The 18,539-nt window shown below is 33.4% G+C and overlaps 1 protein-coding gene across 7 annotated transcripts in view; it reads left to right on the top strand.

Annotated features, from left to right (window-relative positions):
• LOC118277857 (rho GTPase-activating protein 7) overlaps positions 1-17,021 on the top strand; it is a 355,041-nt gene extending 338,020 nt beyond the window's left edge. For 5 of the 7 annotated variants that reach the window (XM_050700316.1, XM_035596825.2, XM_035596827.2 and 2 more), the window contains 16 exons: positions 2,724-3,333; positions 4,216-4,358; positions 6,065-6,205; positions 6,537-6,646; positions 7,087-7,254; positions 8,177-8,289; positions 8,646-8,898; positions 9,814-9,917; positions 10,065-10,192; positions 10,347-10,506; positions 11,306-11,400; positions 11,543-11,566; positions 12,565-12,702; positions 13,030-13,170; positions 13,502-13,708; positions 14,086-17,021. In XM_050700316.1, coding sequence (XP_050556273.1) covers positions 2,724-3,333; positions 4,216-4,358; positions 6,065-6,205; positions 6,537-6,646; positions 7,087-7,254; positions 8,177-8,289; positions 8,646-8,898; positions 9,814-9,917; positions 10,065-10,192; positions 10,347-10,506; positions 11,306-11,400; positions 11,543-11,566; positions 12,565-12,702; positions 13,030-13,170; positions 13,502-13,708; positions 14,086-14,200 — 2,650 coding nt within the window. In that variant the 3' untranslated portion in view covers positions 14,201-17,021. The remainder of the gene's footprint in view (positions 1-2,723; positions 3,334-4,215; positions 4,359-6,064; positions 6,206-6,536; positions 6,647-7,086; positions 7,255-8,176; positions 8,290-8,645; positions 8,899-9,813; positions 9,918-10,064; positions 10,193-10,346; positions 10,507-11,305; positions 11,401-11,542; positions 11,567-12,564; positions 12,703-13,029; positions 13,171-13,501; positions 13,709-14,085) is intronic. The other 2 variants (XM_050700317.1, XM_035596826.2) reach the window with 1 other exon arrangement.
• Positions 17,022-18,539: the final 1,518 nt, after the last annotated feature.

The raw sequence follows: 18,539 nt of genomic DNA on the forward strand, positions 1-18,539 counted from the left end.
CAAATAAATAGGCGAAATTTTGTAGGATTTGTGTTAGAACTTAATGTGGAAAAGTTCTAGTCGTTAAGAAGTGATCAAGTCATCACTGACATCACATAACTTTGGCGAAAACTTTGATTTTCTTTCAAGAGACGAAGAATTAAGTGTTAGAGAAGTTTTTCAAAGAAAATGTTGTTCTATTCAATAGAAATGAGCTTTCTTTCAAAAGGAAATTATTTTATCGACTTAGGCCCCGGTCCTCCGGAGCTGCAGACAACGTAACAAGTTACAGGGGCTCCGGCACAATGCAGGAGTAGGAAATGGGTGATATTTAGTCAGTAAGAGTCTGATACTCCTTCTCGCCCAAGGTGGGAGAAGTCATTCGATGATTTCCCCCCTTCAAAAAAGGCCCCGATCTTATCCATTGCACTTGTCGCGACTACGCAACATACAAATTTTAATGGGGCATATCATAAAAAATATATAGAAAACGACACCGCGGCAACGCAACGCAGCGCAACGTCGACAAATGGCTACTGAATTTACATAGGGGTCTGTTGTCACTTACTTGACAGACATAGCAAAGACTACAGATGCGGCTTCAATAAATAGCAATCTCCAACACGCCTGCCAAGCATTGAGATTGTATTATAGCACACCCTTACGTAAAGAAGTCCCTTGGTCCAAAAAGGGACCGACACAGTTAGTTTATATAATACTGTATCTTTATATACTAAAATGTCTCTAACATAAAACACAAGAGAGCAAGGTAAATAAAAAAGGATTTTAATATGAAAGTACTTGAGTCGCAATTGCTCTGTCTAATTAATGCACGGTCATTATCCTGCAAGCAGAGTTAATTACAGCGACTCAAAGAACAGCTGAACACAACGCTGGAAAACTATTTCATTTTGAAACTAGCTTTTACTCGTAGCTTCCCTTATATAAAGATATATTTATTTTTTGTAAAAGTGCTCCTTTGTAGCCTATTTTCAGAAAAATAAAATCATTTCGTTTCTTTATTTATATATTTATATTTTAAGCCTGAGTTTTTATATCCTTAAAATTACTGTGCCCAAACTGAGTCCATAAATGTTACTTTAACCTGTAAAAGACTAAAAGATCTATGTACATACATTGTGGAAAGCAAACAAATGAATATGAATATGAATAAAAACTTTTTCAACCTATGTCCTCACACAGCTGAATAAAATAACTAAAAAGCTTATGTATGAATGTTTCTTAACAATAATCTCGCGTTTAGCTGAACCAATTATAATGCGATTTCTAACTTCTTTCTTAAACTACGACAAAATTTATTAATATGACATCTCTAAACTCTCCTGGTTCTTTAAAACAAAAGGATTCGATTGTGGATTCGATTCTTAATATTAGCAAAATGTTAAAACATGTCAAAAAAATATGAAAATGAGCTATGCTCTCTGCTTACGCCTTCGTGGAATACAAACGCAATGTTATATTCACATTTGAAAATGAATTCGAACAAATTGAATCAAATTAGAAAAGTTGCAAAATTCATTTGGACTTCGAAAATTGGGTGTAATTTTACATAAACTTTTATTGAAGCTATTACATAGTTCGAGAGGCCATGTAACTTTCAGTCCGCTGAAAACATTTTGGAATAATATTAAAATGTTATTGCATTTAACTGAAAATTTTGTTTAATTTTAGTTCGAGGTAATAGGGATGAAGACGGGGTATGAAAATTAAAATTGTATTTAGTCCGTCAGTTAGGTAATGAAAAAATATTAGACACGTATTTTTTTATATTTTCGTATAAGATAAAAATACTTAGAACAAGAATTAAAGTTTAGGAGTGGGAGCAAAAACGTCATTTCTACGTATAAAATGTATCTAGAAGTGACATCACGCGATATTTCAAGTCGATATATCATCGAAAGTATTTGTTTCCGTAAGAAAATATAATAATTTTTATTTATTCATTTTAAAATATTAGACACGTATTCATCTGTGTGTGTGTGAACTTGTATGTTTGTAAACGCACCCACGACACAGGAGAAAATCCTAATGTGGGGCAACGTTTATTTAAAATACAAAAAAAAACTCCTAAATGTAAAGCCAATCCACACTACCTCCAATTAATATGCGCCAAAATTTTCTCTTGTAATCACTATAAATTGTTTTCTATCGCCAAGTTTGACGAGTTTAGGGAAACTTCTCACTTTGTCAGCGACCTTCAAAGTTTACTCTTTAGGGGCAACTTAGAGACTATAATAGACCTTCTGATGGTTTATGGAGATGAGTTGGGAAGTGGTTGATGGTGTTTCCTAGAACTGTTGTACTTGTGTAAGGGATTATAGTAGTTTGTGCTATTTTGTAGTTTATAATGCAGGTTTAATAAGGTGTGATTTCGTATGTCGTAGTTATGAATATGTGTATTTTTGTATAAGGAGTAGGGTTAGTTATGTTCTTTAGTTGTTTAGTTTCAACTACTATAGATTAACCAACACAATTTATAATAACCCTCCTTCTGGCGCAGTCGGGTAAAAAATAACATGACTTACCGCCATACTCAGAGTCATTTAAGGATTACTTAACCAAGTCCTCGGCAATTATTTTCGGAACAAATTTGATATTAAGGAAGGGTTTAAGTAATCGTCTCTGAATACAACAGTTCGATACAAACTTTATTATTTCAAAGTAAAGAAAAGTTTTATGTATTACAAAGATATCTAAATAAAATTGTGTACACATTGTTACAGACTAACAGTACCAGGCCAAACAATGATTCAGTTACCAAGTGACAAGGAAGATGAGGAGGAAACCGGCACTCGGTTCCGAAGAACTGGCTCCGAGAGACTACGGGACGGCGCCAAAGCCTTACTCCGAAGAGTAGAATCCCTCAAAACGAGAAGAAGAAAACGTCAGAACCGGACAGAAGTCATCGTATCTTCTCCCCACTTTCTGGACGTGCAGCAGGATAAATATGCTGACCTGAGCTACATTGACATGACTCCTACTACACCAACTGCCTTCCCTTTCCCTGACTTCCATAGTTCTCCTGTCCACGCTCCAGCCATCAGAACCCAGCCACCATCACCCATGACAGTCATGCCACCTTCCCCCATAGCTCCTCTAGAGCAATCCTTTGTCCTCAACGCGCCTTTTGGTGACGACAGTTCCAGTTATGCCTCTGATGGTAGTATGGGGTCAAGTAATAAGAGTTCTAAGTCCAAATTAGGGAGGGCTAAGAGGATCTTCCATAGAGGGATTAAGAATGATGACTCCAGTGCGCTTAGTGATTCTGAGTGCCAACCGGCCAGTTGGAGACATAATTACTATAAGGATCATAATACTCATCAGAATACTGAGGTAAGACTCTAATAACAAAATTTGATTAATTTTGAATATGACTTAAACATTCAACCAAAGCTAGGCTCTTCTGTATCTTTCAATTCCAAAGATCGAAGTGAGCTCGATCACATTCTCGCCCGTCATTGGTGAAGATTATTCTCACAACCAATGACATGGCGGACCGCGATCGAGTTAGTCAAAGTCAAAATCAGCATCAATTATTTCAAATAGACCAGGGAGGCTCCTTTGAACAAGTTCACTTCAGTCTTTCGAATGAAAGATACAGAATAGTCTAGCTGGTTATTGATCTCGCTTATTTATAAAATTATTTTCGATGAAAGACGACAGCGATAAAGGTCTCATTAAATATTCAATTTCCACTAAAAATAGAACTATTCACAAGTATTTTCAAAGCCTCCAAACTAATATTAGCTTCTAAAAGCTCAAATATCCTGTAATTCAATGCGAATCCATAAAATTAAACCTGATTATATCAGAATTATAAGATCATCTCTTATTACATTTTGTTCAAAGACTTGAAGATTATCCTTGAATACTTTTAGAACAAGTTTGTGTTTCCTAACTACCGTGGATAGTTTGTAATAACAATATAAGTTTGGCTAACAATATCTCCTGTATTGTAATGCCAAGAATGGGGATAGTACCCACTTAATAATATGTCCGCCTAAAGCGTTAGATAATTATACAACTTTGAGAAATAAAACTTTTATTACCAGCTCATAAAAATGTTTACGGAATACAATTTTTTTGTAATGTAATATTCTTTACAAATTGAGCGCCTGTTGAAAACTTTATAGCAATAAGTTTTCAACTTGCAAACATCAAATTTTCGGCAGGCGTTTTTAAAATGTAAATTATATTCATTTACTTTTCTTCTAGGTCTACGTTGAGCCTCCGTCTCCAGTGGAACTGAAGCCAGATCCTGAAATACTCAGAGAAGTCCAGAAGTCACCAGGTCATACACACCATCGACGACAGGCTATAAGGACCAGCTCGCTCAATTTAGGGAACGATGGGAAAAAGTAAGTTCTCATTCGCATTTCTTTTTCTATGAGAAAAAATAAAAGTTAGTGGTATGCCTCTACCACATTTGATAGTACACGATGTAATGGTCAACGATGATGCACGTCTATAAGCAACCAATGACTCGGGACTTGAAGGACCAGGTTTTACCCAATAGGACATCAAGTCTTTTTCGTCCTCTGTTTAACATAGCTTGAATTTCAGCTCTTTTTATTTATTACTAAACATTTTACTAATAAATACTACACTTAGTTGGAGGGTATCATACGCTACGTTAACATAGATTCTGGTCCTTTGGGTCCTTTGTGTATTTTCACGGAAAAATAAATAAACATCATTTGAAAAATTACTTTAATAGAAAAACATCAAAGTACAGGTCTCATTTGGAAAATTATAGGAAAACAGGTTTCAATTATACTAGCTCAAGTTTTATTCATATTTAGTCAGAATATTAGGTATACTGAGTAACAAACGTTATACAATTTGTTCGAAAGGTCTTAGAAGTAACTTTCTCCTTTGAAGTAAATATTTAATTACATGGAGGCTGATAGGAAAACTCAATAAAGGCCTTTGTAGGTTTAGCATAATATTAGATTAGTTTTGGGTCAAACACTTATTCGTTACATAAAGTGCTAACAATCTTCGAGCGCTTTTTGAGGGGGGAAAATCATCCAATGATTTCTTCCGCCTTGGGCGAGGCGAGAGGGAGTGTCAGATTCTTACTGACTAAAAACCACCCCGATCCTACTCCTGTTTTTCGAGCCGGAGCCCCGGTAACCAGTCCCTAGCTCCGGGTAGTCTTCGGGGTTTACATTTAATGAAGAGTGTGGTAATTAATATTTTCGAAACTGTGACGTCTGTCGTAGTTACTAATATTAAAAGGACAGACGGATGAAGAAAATGACTAACTTGAAAAACATTACTGATTCCTTCGAATCTTGATATATGTAGTACCTATCTCGACCTGACCATTCTAAATGCCAATGCAACTTACAAGCCTCTACTAAGCCTAGTCCAATAACAGTAAACAAAGAGAAAAGAATCACAATTTCTAAAAACCATCCCAGACACTTATCCGCCATGTTGAAAGTGACATTACCGCTTTAGAACTAATTAGTCCAACCAGTGCTATTAGTCTAAAACGATTGTCAAAGTAATGGACAATGGTCAAACAAATTATTGGCATGCTAATTGACACAGACGACACAGTTAGATACAAAATTTTGTAGAAGAAAGTCCGGTGACATGGTGTTGAAATGTTGCTACGCGGATGTAAGGACCAAATTTTTGGTTTGAGCGCGGATATTAGGACCAAAAGTGTTTGTTCTGTGTTATAAAGGATCAAATTGTAGATCAGTGGTTATGAAATTATTATTTACAATAATGATGGTTTTATTGATTTTTAAACGGTTTAAAGTGTTTAAGTTTGTGTTGTTAGTTTTAAAATATGGATTGTTTTTATTTCTGTGATCTTTTTTACTTTACTCTAACTGGTTACGAGTATATTAAAAAACCGAGGTAAAACATTATTATGTGTCTATCTGAGAACTCATAGTGCCATGTTATTATTGTGTTATTTTAGCGAAAAGGTGTATTGTATTTCTTTGTACATTTTCTTGTAAAAAGTAGTTATTCCATGTTACCTTGTAGTAATCTACTGTTACTCTATCTTAATCGACAAATCTAAATATTCTGTCATTTCCAGGTTTCGTGATAGAAGTCTGAAGAGAGATAAGTCGGCATCCAGGAGTTCTGAGCTGGACAGCAGCCCCAACTCGGCAGGGTCCAGGTCTCATGATGGTGACCAGGATGATGATGATGACAGTCTTGATATTAAGAGCAAGAAGTAAGTTTCTTAACTTGTAGATTTAACAATGGTGTTACTAATTAAGTTATTAGTCACCTAAGCTATAATGAGTAATTTATGAGCATTGTCTTTAAGACTGTCTTGTTGATTAAGTCAATCGAATAAGAGGAGCTGGGTTTGATTCCTGAATATCTAAGTAGTATTGAGATTATTTTGATGATTTAAAAGTTGTAATGGTAATGGTACAGATCTAGAATTATGCCCAAAGTATGTTATTTTAGCTTTAAACTTCGATTTACTTTAACAGATGTAAAAAACTTATTGACAATAAACAAAATTATAAATTAAATGTGTTAAATTCTACTTTCAGAAACAACATTCAGCGATGGTATTCATTCAGGACGAACGCTCTAAATGGTGGACCCAAAGCCAATAATACTTTGACACCAACACCTAACCAAAAGGACCCGGATTCGTATCGTAAGTTAAACTATAAATATTTAAAACTGTAACATTGATTATACAGTGATCACATAGTCTCACATAGATTAGGTTTGTAAAGAATGATAAAGATATGAAAAAAAAAGAAGGTAGAATTCAAGATTTACTGGGGTTGATCTGGTAAGTGTACGTTGAGTATCCAGTGATCACGTAGTAGATACATATAGGTTAAGTTTAATGACAATATGAAAAAGAAAATAGGATACCAGATATACTGTGGCTAAGGTAGGTAATAGGTACCAATTTCAACGACTTAGCAATTAATATACCTACAATTTATTTCTAGAGCTAGTGTTGCTAGAGTACTTAAGCAACGCGTGTCCATTCCTAAAATTGTTTGCTCAATACATAACAGCTGATAACATGATCATTAAAAGTTTATATCAAAGTTTTTAAAGCCATTTCTAACTCCTTTACAGTATCTCGACCGATGTCCTCGCTCTCATGTGGTCAGCTCCATATCCTGAGGAAGCTGGCACTCCTCCGTCTCACAGCCTGCATGGAACGGTACTGTCCCTCACACAAATCTGGCTGGAATTGGGAACTGCCTAAACTGATTAGGAAGATCAAGACCCCTGATTATAAGGGTAAGTTTTATTTTGTATTATTTGTAGTATTATTTTTGCTATGTAATTTGCTCGCCATTGGCCATTATCTCACTTGGTATTATGATATACGAGGATGCGGCCTGCCCATGAGCAATCAATTGAGTCTTGAAAACACCCTGATTATGTCAGGACTTTCCTAGATAATTATATTGTCTAGAAAGAGACTACGTATGTTGTAGATAATGATTAACTTTATTATATGTACAGCTAAAAATCTTAAGCTGGTGAATACAGTAAAACATTATATCATTAAACATTGTAATACAACAGAAAGGACCAACATTTTAAACTCCAACAAATCATTATTTTCCGTAATCCTGGCGCATTTGTTCGTACAAGGAAAAAACAACTTTTCCAACCAAAAGTTATTGGAAAGCAAATAAAACCAATATGTTACAATATGACATTTAAAAGACCCTAAATCATGAAAACCCTTTATTATCCTTAAATATAATATATACTACGTTCAAAATTGGACTCTAACTACACGTTAGAAGCTCCATTTTTATTTGAATACCGCAAGAAGTTTTTACGTTAGTCGTAATATGAATAAAAATGTATTAAGTTTATTCATCCTTCAAATGTCAAATACCCAAGTTTGTCCATTTGTAGAATGATATTTCGGGGAATATTGGGTGAATTGTCGTAATCTCTTCCATTGATGGAAAAGTCAATCACATTTAGATGTTCTTTGTTAGATAAACTCAGTTAAGACTCTCATACTTTTAGATAGTATTGCTCAATATTTTATGTAGATAGATAAAGCAAGTTCAATAATGATGTTGTGACATTTTTGTAAGATCATATTAATTAGCTGTCGGTATTTTATAATTTACGGTACTCCTAAGTGAGATCTACTTTTATTAACCTGTAGCTCTAAATATTTCCTTTTTCTTTGCAGATAAAACAGTGTTTGGTGTCCCTCTAACCGTGTCACTGCAGAGGACAGGCCACGCGTTACCTAAGCCGATACAATGTGCTTTGAATTGGCTCAAAAGTAACGCTTTAGATCAGGTAAATCCTTTTATATTTTTAGATTTTCTTTTTTGTTAATAATGTTCCACTATTCATGATCACGTATTGGATTAAAGAGTAATGTTAATCCTTTTTTATTCGTGAGCTTTTCTTTTTTGTTAATAATGTTCCACTATTCATGATCACGTATTGGATTAAAGAGTAATGTTAATCCGATTTTGTTTTTCAAGGTATTTTAAGTAATATAGACAATATATTTTATTATATCTTCCTATGAGAAGAGAGAGTCCTTTATCAACTTTAGAGCAGTTTACAGCCTGATTTATTATATTATAGAACACCTAATTACACATTTTAATTAAGTATTAACCAATAAATCTTTATGTCAATTTCAGATGGGAATATTCAGGAAAGCTGGAGTGAAATCAAGGATTGCAAAACTGCGGACGACGGTAGAGGCAGCTGGGGCATCAAATGCGAGTTTTGCTATAGAAAACATAAACACTATAGACCCAAACCAATCTAGTCTGAATTTTGATGGGGCACAAGCACACGATGTTGCTGATATGGTGAAACAGTACTTCAGGGAGCTTCCTGATGCCTTACTCACTAATAAGCTGAGTGAGACGTTCATTGCTATATTTCAACGTAAGTATTTATTAATGTTCCAATCTAGTTTTTAATATTGCTAAATATGTTGTAAGTTTGGTGTTCCGTGGACCTCTAGTGACAACGACAACAAAATGAACAAAGACAACAAAATGGTCCGCAAAATGTAAATAAAATTATACATACAGAAGACGATACCTCTATTCAAATCCACCAGGTGTAAAGCTTGAATTAAACTTATATCAAAGGAGATAACTGAAAGGGCGCAACTTGTTCAATAATCTGATTATATGAGTGAATGAGAAAATTTGTGGTCCCTAACCTAGCAAGAATTATAAAAGTAGCCCTAGCCCAGGAAAAGGTTGGAAATCCCTGCTCTGGTATATGCAATAGAGGGCAAATCTGTTGTTATACTGAACGCAACTCTAGACTGCACGCAATCACTGAGAATTTTTAATATCAATAAATCTAATAATAATACTTTTAACGACCCTTGCTTGGCTCCCTTGAGCCACTTGACCAACTGTTGAATATCAATAAATAAACATTTTCTTGATAAAACTCTGGTATAAATAGAGTAAATATAAGTCACTTAACAAATTACAATATCAATAGGCGATAATGTTTTCCTAATTATACCTACGTTAATGAAATAGTATGACGCCATTGACAACAGTTTGTGATTATAAGAATTGTTTTGCAATTTCGTTCCTGGAAATCCCAAATTGAGCAATTATTATTTGGTCACGTTAAACAATCAGTTCTAAGCAGTATTTTAATTTAAGGTATTCGTCATTCATACGTATCATGTGGTATTCTAGACACAGGTTTATAATAAGTTAACAGGATAAGTTTTTCAGGATATTTGTTTAGTCATAAAATCCGTTCTCGAATCATCATAGTATCTGTTATTATCTAAGATACGAGTAGTTAACTTATTTTAATTAATTACAGATGTTCCTGAACCACTGAGGCCGGATGCGGTGCAATGTGCATTACTTCTGCTGCCAGAAGAGCATTTAGAAGCGTTGCATTCCTTGTTGATATTCTTAGCTGAGGTAAGAAACGACCCAAAAAAATAAGAACATAATAGAAAGCGATAAATTCTAGAGAGAACTGCATTTTTAAATTATAGTAAAAGTCCAGTTCCACGGCATGTCATTCATTTATAAAACGTGATCGCTATAAGTAAATAATTATTACAGGTGGCAGAACATTCAGCGGTAAATCAGATGACAGCGTCAAACCTGGCTGTCTGCTTAGCCCCTACGTTGTTGAGGCTGCATCATGCGCCACCACAAACTGGTAGCACCAAGGAAGGAAACTCCAACAGGTTTGTGAAGCTTATTTATTTATTTACAACCAAAAAAGAAAATTATGAAACTATTGTTAAAAGGACCAAAATTATAAACATGGTCCTTTGATACGAAATACTATTTAAAAGTTTTCCAAAAAGTCCAATATTGAACGTAAAATTCCATTTTCAGAATGGTTATCGAGAGCGTAGCAGACCAGAGACAGATCAGCGAGAGCCGAGCAGCGCATGCGTGTCTCCTACTCCTCATTCAGAAACACCAGCAGCTGTTCTTAGCACCAGCTGATATGCTGGCCAGGTGCAAGTTCAATTACTTCGAAGAGAGTGTTCCAGTAAGTTACTAACTATTACTTGTAAAATTTATTTATTTATTTATTAAGGCTTTTACCAACTAAGATACATACAGACAATCTTAAAAATATGGGAAACAACAGTTAGTGTATGCTCTTAAATGAAAGGTAGGCTCAACATTATTTTTAGACCGTTCAAGCAATAAGTATAAACAAAAACAATTTAAAAAAATTAAGAATTTGCCCTTAATTTCTTATTTTTTAAATAGTTTTTTTTTTGCAATGAAATTAGAAATTAAGTACAAACATTATAAATACTAAAGATACTACTAGATAACTTTACTTGTAAAATCAACTCAGCAGGCAAAATGTTAAATAATATTGGTAAAGTGTTAAATAAAATGTATAGGCCATAATTGGCGGACAGTAAGGGGAAATACTGAATGAATTATATTATTACTCAGTATGGCAATATGACATGACATCGTGTGACTATTAATGATTAATTATTATTGCGTGTTTGTCCATTTTATTATATTGTGGTAAAAGTGATATAATAATTATTATAATATTACCTACCATTCACTCGATGATGTCATCTACTCCCACCGTACAATAATGTGTAAGAAATGAAAAATACCTGGGTTTCACAAAGGATGTATTACTATAATGTAGAATAAAATTTCCCAAGCCATCTATTGTATAATACTTTACACCTATTTCCTACAATTAGGTAGTAAATATTATGAATGACATCACACCTTGGCAGCAACATCCTCAATAACATTTTCCATGGAAAAAACAAGAACTATTGGAAAAATAATCCATTCTATAATTCCAGGTCGCTCTCGAGGAATTGGGCGCAGATTTCAATCAAGATTGGAAAGGTTTCCAGCAGGCCTGCATCAAAGCTTTACTAAAAGAAGCCAAAGAAAAGTAAGTCCTATTCACTTTTAAATAAGATTACAATTTCCAAAATCCTTGAAGTTGTAGTAGACTCTGAAATCATAATTCTCTTCAAAATCTCTTTATGTAAACTTATCTCTTATAGAGTCTAACTTTTTTCATGCTTTTTTAGAGTCTGTGGCCGATCAGGAAAGAGGTGAGACATCGGTGTTAGAGCGTATATCCACCATACCATTGATTTTAAAATGTCTGTTCTTTATTGATAGCCATTTCTGTTTACAGTTTTCATTCATAAAACACTTTCTTACCTCCTCAAGTAAATATTCTTTCTTACTTAATGATTGACAGAAATCTAAAATCAATTCAATACAAGTACCTATATTTTCCCTATTTTTGATCTAGTGACTATGACTCGTAATGGAATTGGAAAAGTTACCGAGGAAGTGAATCCCTTTTCCTCTTTCTTTGGTTAATGGTGAGATTGACGCGTGCAATTCATTCATACGATGCATGCGGAAAATGAAGTTTCCTTCCTGATATTTCAATAAATACCTATTTACCTGCCTATATTTTTAATAGAACTAAGTTGCTCTTTACACATGATCTTCAATATTTCATTCGTGTGATTGATGTAGTGTAAATATCTTATTTTGATGGTCAATATCAAAGAAGAACAGATATTTTATGTCCAATATGTCATTTAAAACACTGAGAATCATATCACTGACATTTGTAGTCCTATCATGGCCACCTAGGTGTTTACGTAGCATATTCGTTCTTTTTCCAATCTAAATGTTGCTTGTTTTATTAATAGGTGGATTTTGTTTTAGACAAATTTTTAGACGAAAGCTTTAAATAATTTGATTGAATTAAAATTACTAAAGATTTGTTATGAAAAAATACGTGATGAATTATAAACATCATGGCTGAACCTACTAAACAAAAAAGCATTGGCTGATACCTACTAATTTACCTTTGTTTTTACGCAACGCAAAATTTAATGGATTGAATTACTAGTTAATGAGAACGACAATCATGTCTGTCGAATGTATTTTACTAATAACAAGAATAATTTGCAACGTTTTCTATTTTTTGTGGATGATTCGCATGTTCCAGTGTTTATTTAGAACTTTCAGGCTTATTGTTTCCTACCCATTCTGAAAATGGAAACTTACCCAGACTCTATAATTACAGAACACGTGGGTGGATGTCAGTATCAGGGGCCGCTCCTCACGTGGAACTGTGTTGTAAGAAAGTTGGAGATGGACATCCGTTAAGGTTATGGAGAGCAACTACAGATGTAGAAGCGCCGCCACAGGAGGTTATGCAAAGGTACGCTTCAACTTTTTTATCATTTATATGAAATTCTATTACAAGAATTGTATTGCTGGTTCCTTAAAAATCTTAGGTATCGTACTCTTCTTATTTAGTTATCTAAAATGTAATCTATACTAATATTATAAAGCTGAAGAGTTTGTTTGTTTGAACGCGCTAATTTCCGGAACTACTGGTCCGATTTGAATAATTATTTTTGTGTTGAATAGTGCATTTATCGAGGAATAGGCTATAAAACATCACGCTATGATCAATAGGAGCCAAGCAGAGCGGGTAAAACCGCGCGGAAGTAGCTAGTTATTAATAAAATTATTGACGTTCCAGGATACTCCGAGAGCGGCACATTTGGGATGATTCATTGGTTAAATGGCGCGTCGCTGAGAAGCTCGGTACAAACGCTGAGGTGTTCCAGTACGTCACGGCCTCAAGCATAAATCTACCGTCACGAGACTATTGTGTGTTACGGTAAGTGATGACATTATTTTAAGAAATAGCACTTTTCCTATTTTATTCTCCTAATAATCATATTTATTACATTTAAGTTATCTATCTTAAATTAAATAATTTACTGCGACTCGGGCAAGAGGTCTCGGGTTCGATTCCCAGGTCGGGTGCAGTATTGCTGGGCTTTTTTCGGTTTTTCAATAATTTCTCCGTAGTAGCACGGAGTCTGAAAATGAGCCCGGTGTATGGTAATAGGCTTACCATCTATTACATGGGACTTACGACATAAATTGTGAAAAGTGAAGATAAAAGGCGTGACGTTATATATATATCTTAAATTAATTGTCCACAGATCATGGCAGCAAGGTGGTGGAGGTGGTGGTTGGTGCGCAGTAGCTGAGACGTCAGTAGCACATGCATCAGCCCCACCAAGTACCTCACGAGGACCGGGAGGTGCTCCCTCTGTATCTCGAGGGGTTGTGCTGGCCTCGCGTTACCTCGCACAACCTGCTGGCAAGGGACGCAGCAGACTGGTGCATCTGGCCAGAGTTGATACCATGTAAGAATATTGTATATATTTTTCTTGTAACGGCACTTCATACTTAGTAAAACAACTTCGGTAAAGCTGTTAGCCAGCTTGATTTTTTTATACAGTGGCTTAGATGCAATCAATCTGGCTTGAAAATAACTGATTATGATTCTTCATACCTAGGAAGTCTCCGTACCACATAAATATATGAATACTAAATTAGAAATATCACACGAAGGTGGCTAAATCAATACAGTAAATTAAATAATTTAAACTACGAAATCCCCCAAATCCATAATCTACTATGGCACTCCTTTATATATTACATATGTATATCCTTTACATTGTATTGCTCTAGCAATGGACGGACTATGTGATATAAAAATGAATGTTTTTTTTTTTTCCAGGGGCCGAACGCCAGAATGGTACAACAAATGTTACGGTCACATCTGCGCTCTATACCTGGCCAGGATCCGTGCTTCGTTCAAACATAATACGGAAGGTCCGGAGTCGAACGTATGATCCAAGCATTCCACTTAAGTCGGCGCCATATTGGAACCGACTTAAGTTGACGTGTTAAGACGTCATTGTAAATAAGAAAGATTAAAAATGGAACTATATAATGGAATAGAATGGCTTTTTGCCCAAATCGTGTTGGATACTAGCGTATCTTTAACTCTTTGAAATATTTCAATTGATAATTAAATGGGATATTAATATATTTATGTAGATATTATATTATTATTATCTGATATTGAAGTATGAGAGATAAAATTTCAAGTTTAATGTATGAATACAGAAGATTTCTTTATAATTATTAGAATGTTTCAAGTTTCCAAATTCAGAATGTAAAGATACTGTTCTTTCTGTACACACATTTAAAAATATATAGATATACACAAATCTCTCCTTGTAATAAATAATAATTATATTTCATAGCGTGTAGTTATGATTATGACAGATATTAAAATAAATTATATTAGGTAAATGTAGTTACACTGGTGGTATAATATATATTTTCTTGTGGATGTTGATAAGTGACCAAAATTATAATTATAGGCAATAAAAATTTGGATCTGATATGGTCTTATAGGTCTAATGAGAGTAAAGAGAAATTGTTATCGCAATATAAATTGTAAATATTTGAATAGCATCATAATAATTTCTGGTATAATTAAATTTATCGCATAATACATTAGTGCTTATTAGGGTTTTTGTTTAATATTCTCTACCTACCTCTATGTTACACATTATTTTAGATCCTTGTCCCGAAAAAGGAACTACCAAAAAGCCTGATTTATTTGAAAACTTAGATATTATAATAAGTTTACCCCGTGGTGCATTGTAAATATAAGATTAAATATTGAATGTCTTAAAACTCAACATTATTAAATTATAGTTATTGAATAATTATAGTTCTCAAGAAATCTCGTTGAATGATGTTTGAAAAATAAAATTATTCTGTTTTACCATACCCTATGTAAAGTTATCGTTACATATCACTAGTCATATTAAATAAATAAAAAGAATATTTCAAATATATAACACATTTTAACCGTACCTGTCCTGTGTTCAGGAACATAGTATTAAATTATATTTAGGGACATTAATTATTCATATAATATGTATACATAATTATGTATTCAATAATGGAATAAAAATATGTAATTTTTGATCGTTGAGATGTATCGAAATGAATGTTATATTGAATAATATTGTTGTATGTGTATTGTAAAAAGTCTGATTGTAAATAGTTGCATTGTTAGCTTTGATAGACAAATGACCATCACAAGTTTAAATGTATTTAGGATAATAATAGCTATGTCAAGATGTGTTTCATATACTGCAGTTCATGTAGAATTAGAATTAAAATATTTTTAAAGAATGGGTATGATATTATTGCGTGACTGTAACGTGTAAGGGATAATACCCAATATCTTCCTATATTTAATACGTCATTCAGTATTGGTATAAGTAAGATGACTAACATTAAGATGTAGACTAGGGTTTACCCTTTATGTCGTCAATCCAAACTATAACCACAGAGCAATATATGAAACACATCCCAACACAGCCTTGTAAAAATATTTTCCACTATGGAAAATGAATTTGAAGCCAAATATCGCAAAATGAGGATATTAAATCGCTTTTAAAATAGATTTAATGATATTTTAATTATTAATTAATATGTAATCTCAATATTATAGTGTTGTTAGTTACCTATGATTTCACAAATTGTTGGTGCAGTTAATCTATTGAATTTTTTTAGAGTGTGATGTCAATTCGAGAAACGGTTTGTTATTTTCTTTTAAAAGGAAGATTTAGGCTAAGGAAAATACTTGATTTATGTCGGAATTTGCTTCTGTTAAGTCCTAATGTGTGCAAACGAGAGAGTCTACAGGTTCCAATTTCGTCAGAATGTAAATCTCTCACGTAATTGCAATGTACAGGCACATTGTTAAGTGCTCATTACCTAAGATTATATAAATCAAATATTATTAAATAAAATTCGACATTCAGTTTCTAGAATTTTCTCCACATTCAAAGAATATTTCGCTCAAAACTAAGATGTTTAAGTTCCATTCTTGGTGAGCGAAAGTTCTATAATATACTAGATTTAATTCCACTCTAAGCATCACATCATCAAAACATTGTAAATAATGGCCAGTTACGTGTTAATCTCACATAATTATACCAATTCCAAAAAATAAAATAAATAAGTATTTATCATACAATTAGTTTCTGATAAAATGCACATTCATTCCATGTTAGAATTTTTTCCATTCTGGAATTCCAGTTACAGAGAAATTTTATGGATTTATAAATTCGAAAAAAAAAATAGAATGGAAGTGTACCTAATTAGAATCAGTCATTCCATAATGTATCTTATTACAAAGTTAAACCAAATAATGATATTATGAAAATGGAATTATGTCAAATAAATGTTAAGAAGAAAATTAAATATTTTGTGAAAGCAAAAATGGTTTTAGAGCACAATATTTTAATTTTATGTTTACACAAAGTAATTAAAATAAATAACAGGCAACTAGCATTTATTTGACATATTTAACTACCAATAAAAAATAAAATAAGTAAGTACTTATCTAGTTTCTCAATTTTACCAATATTGATGTTGAATTGTTCACAGTATTTTGTCTGTCTAGAATAAATAGCACATTCGATCCGTATTTATTATTATTGTGGATAAAAAAATAAATACGTTTCACCAATTATAAAGAAATATGTAACCGTTTAATACTCCGTGTCTGTTATAATATGTAAAATATAAACTAATGCATTGTGATTTTATTCTTTATGAAAATATATGGACCATTGTATTGAACCTTTTTAGTTTTATTTCTTTTGTCGATGCAAACATTTCGCGCGCTTACATCGCTATTGTTTTATCTGTGAATATCTAATTACATTATACAATAGACGAATATTTGAGAAATTATGCTTTTATTATAAACAAACATGAAACACAAAACACACAAACAACAACAACAAACATTGTTTATCAAAATATTTATAAATAGCACTTAGGAACAAGTTAGATAGATATTATTAGTAGAATTCAGTTATTTGATACAGATGAAGAACAATTAAAAGTTAATTAGTATTATAATAGAATGTCGGCTATACATATACCATCTGTGGCTCATTTTTATTTCAATATTTCCATTAGGATAGGCAAAAATTCACATAGACCTAACTTTTTAATTAGATCAAGAGTCCCATTTTAAAAGGTCTCTGGTGAGACTGTTACCATAAGTCTCTGTGTCAAATTGAATTTCGAAAAACCGAAAAGCGAAGCCCTACCCAAATATTGAACCTGAGATCCCTTTTCAGAAGTAGTATCCTATTTTTTTAGAACTTATTGTAGGTTAGGTCTGTACTATTAGTAGTAGTAATAGTATGGTAGATACCGTAATAGACAGGGCATCTAATTAGACCGTCAGTAGGATAATTGATAAAAATATAAATGAATATTGTAAAATTCGGGGTTTACCGGAGCTCCAGTTCGAAAAGCAGGAGTAGGAACGGGATGGTTTTCAGTCAGTAGGAGTCTGACACTCCCTTTCGCCTCGCCCAAGGCGTGAGAAGTCATAGGATGATTTTCCCACCCTAAAAAACCCTATTGTAAAGCTTATTCGTCATGTGGTCGAGGTGCCACATGATGACCACAATCACTCTGCCAAGAGTGAAACGGCTAAGAAGGAGGTTAGGCTAAACCTATTAGCCTATCATCAGAACCTACGTAAGACCTAGGCACTAAAAAGTACTAATAAGTACCTAGGTATTTAGATAATTCTTCATAGAAAACATAGTTCCTACTTATATGGTAATACATATTATTGGTTTTCCTTAGATTACTTTTCTATTGTCTAAGCAATTAGGTAAGTTATTGTTTTCTTTGAAAAACCACGCTACCAATATGGCTATCACATGTATGTTCTTATTTTACGGGACTTTACATTATTGTAATTGAAATATGTCCAGCAATAAAAAAGAATTGCATTTTCCAATTTAAATTAAACGAAAGAAAAGAAGCAAAAACTTAACCACACACTTTTATTTTGAGAGTTAAAAATCATCGAATGACTTCTCCCGCAATGAGCGAGGCAAGAGTGAGTGTCAGACTCTTACTAATTAAAAATCACCCCGTTCCTACTCCTGCTTTTCGAACCTGAATCCCGGTAAACCCGCTAGGTATCTAGTCTAGAAAGGCTAGAAACTAGGATTTTCTTCTTCTTGTATTGTGGGTGCCTGTATTTACAATCACTTTTATACCTGGGACAACAATTAGGTAGGCCCTATACAGCAACAAGAAAAATCATTGGTCACAGTAATATCTGCC

This window comes from Spodoptera frugiperda, chromosome 18 (assembly GCF_023101765.2).
Source record: "Spodoptera frugiperda isolate SF20-4 chromosome 18, AGI-APGP_CSIRO_Sfru_2.0, whole genome shotgun sequence".
Classification (NCBI taxonomy): domain Eukaryota; kingdom Metazoa; phylum Arthropoda; class Insecta; order Lepidoptera; family Noctuidae; genus Spodoptera; species Spodoptera frugiperda.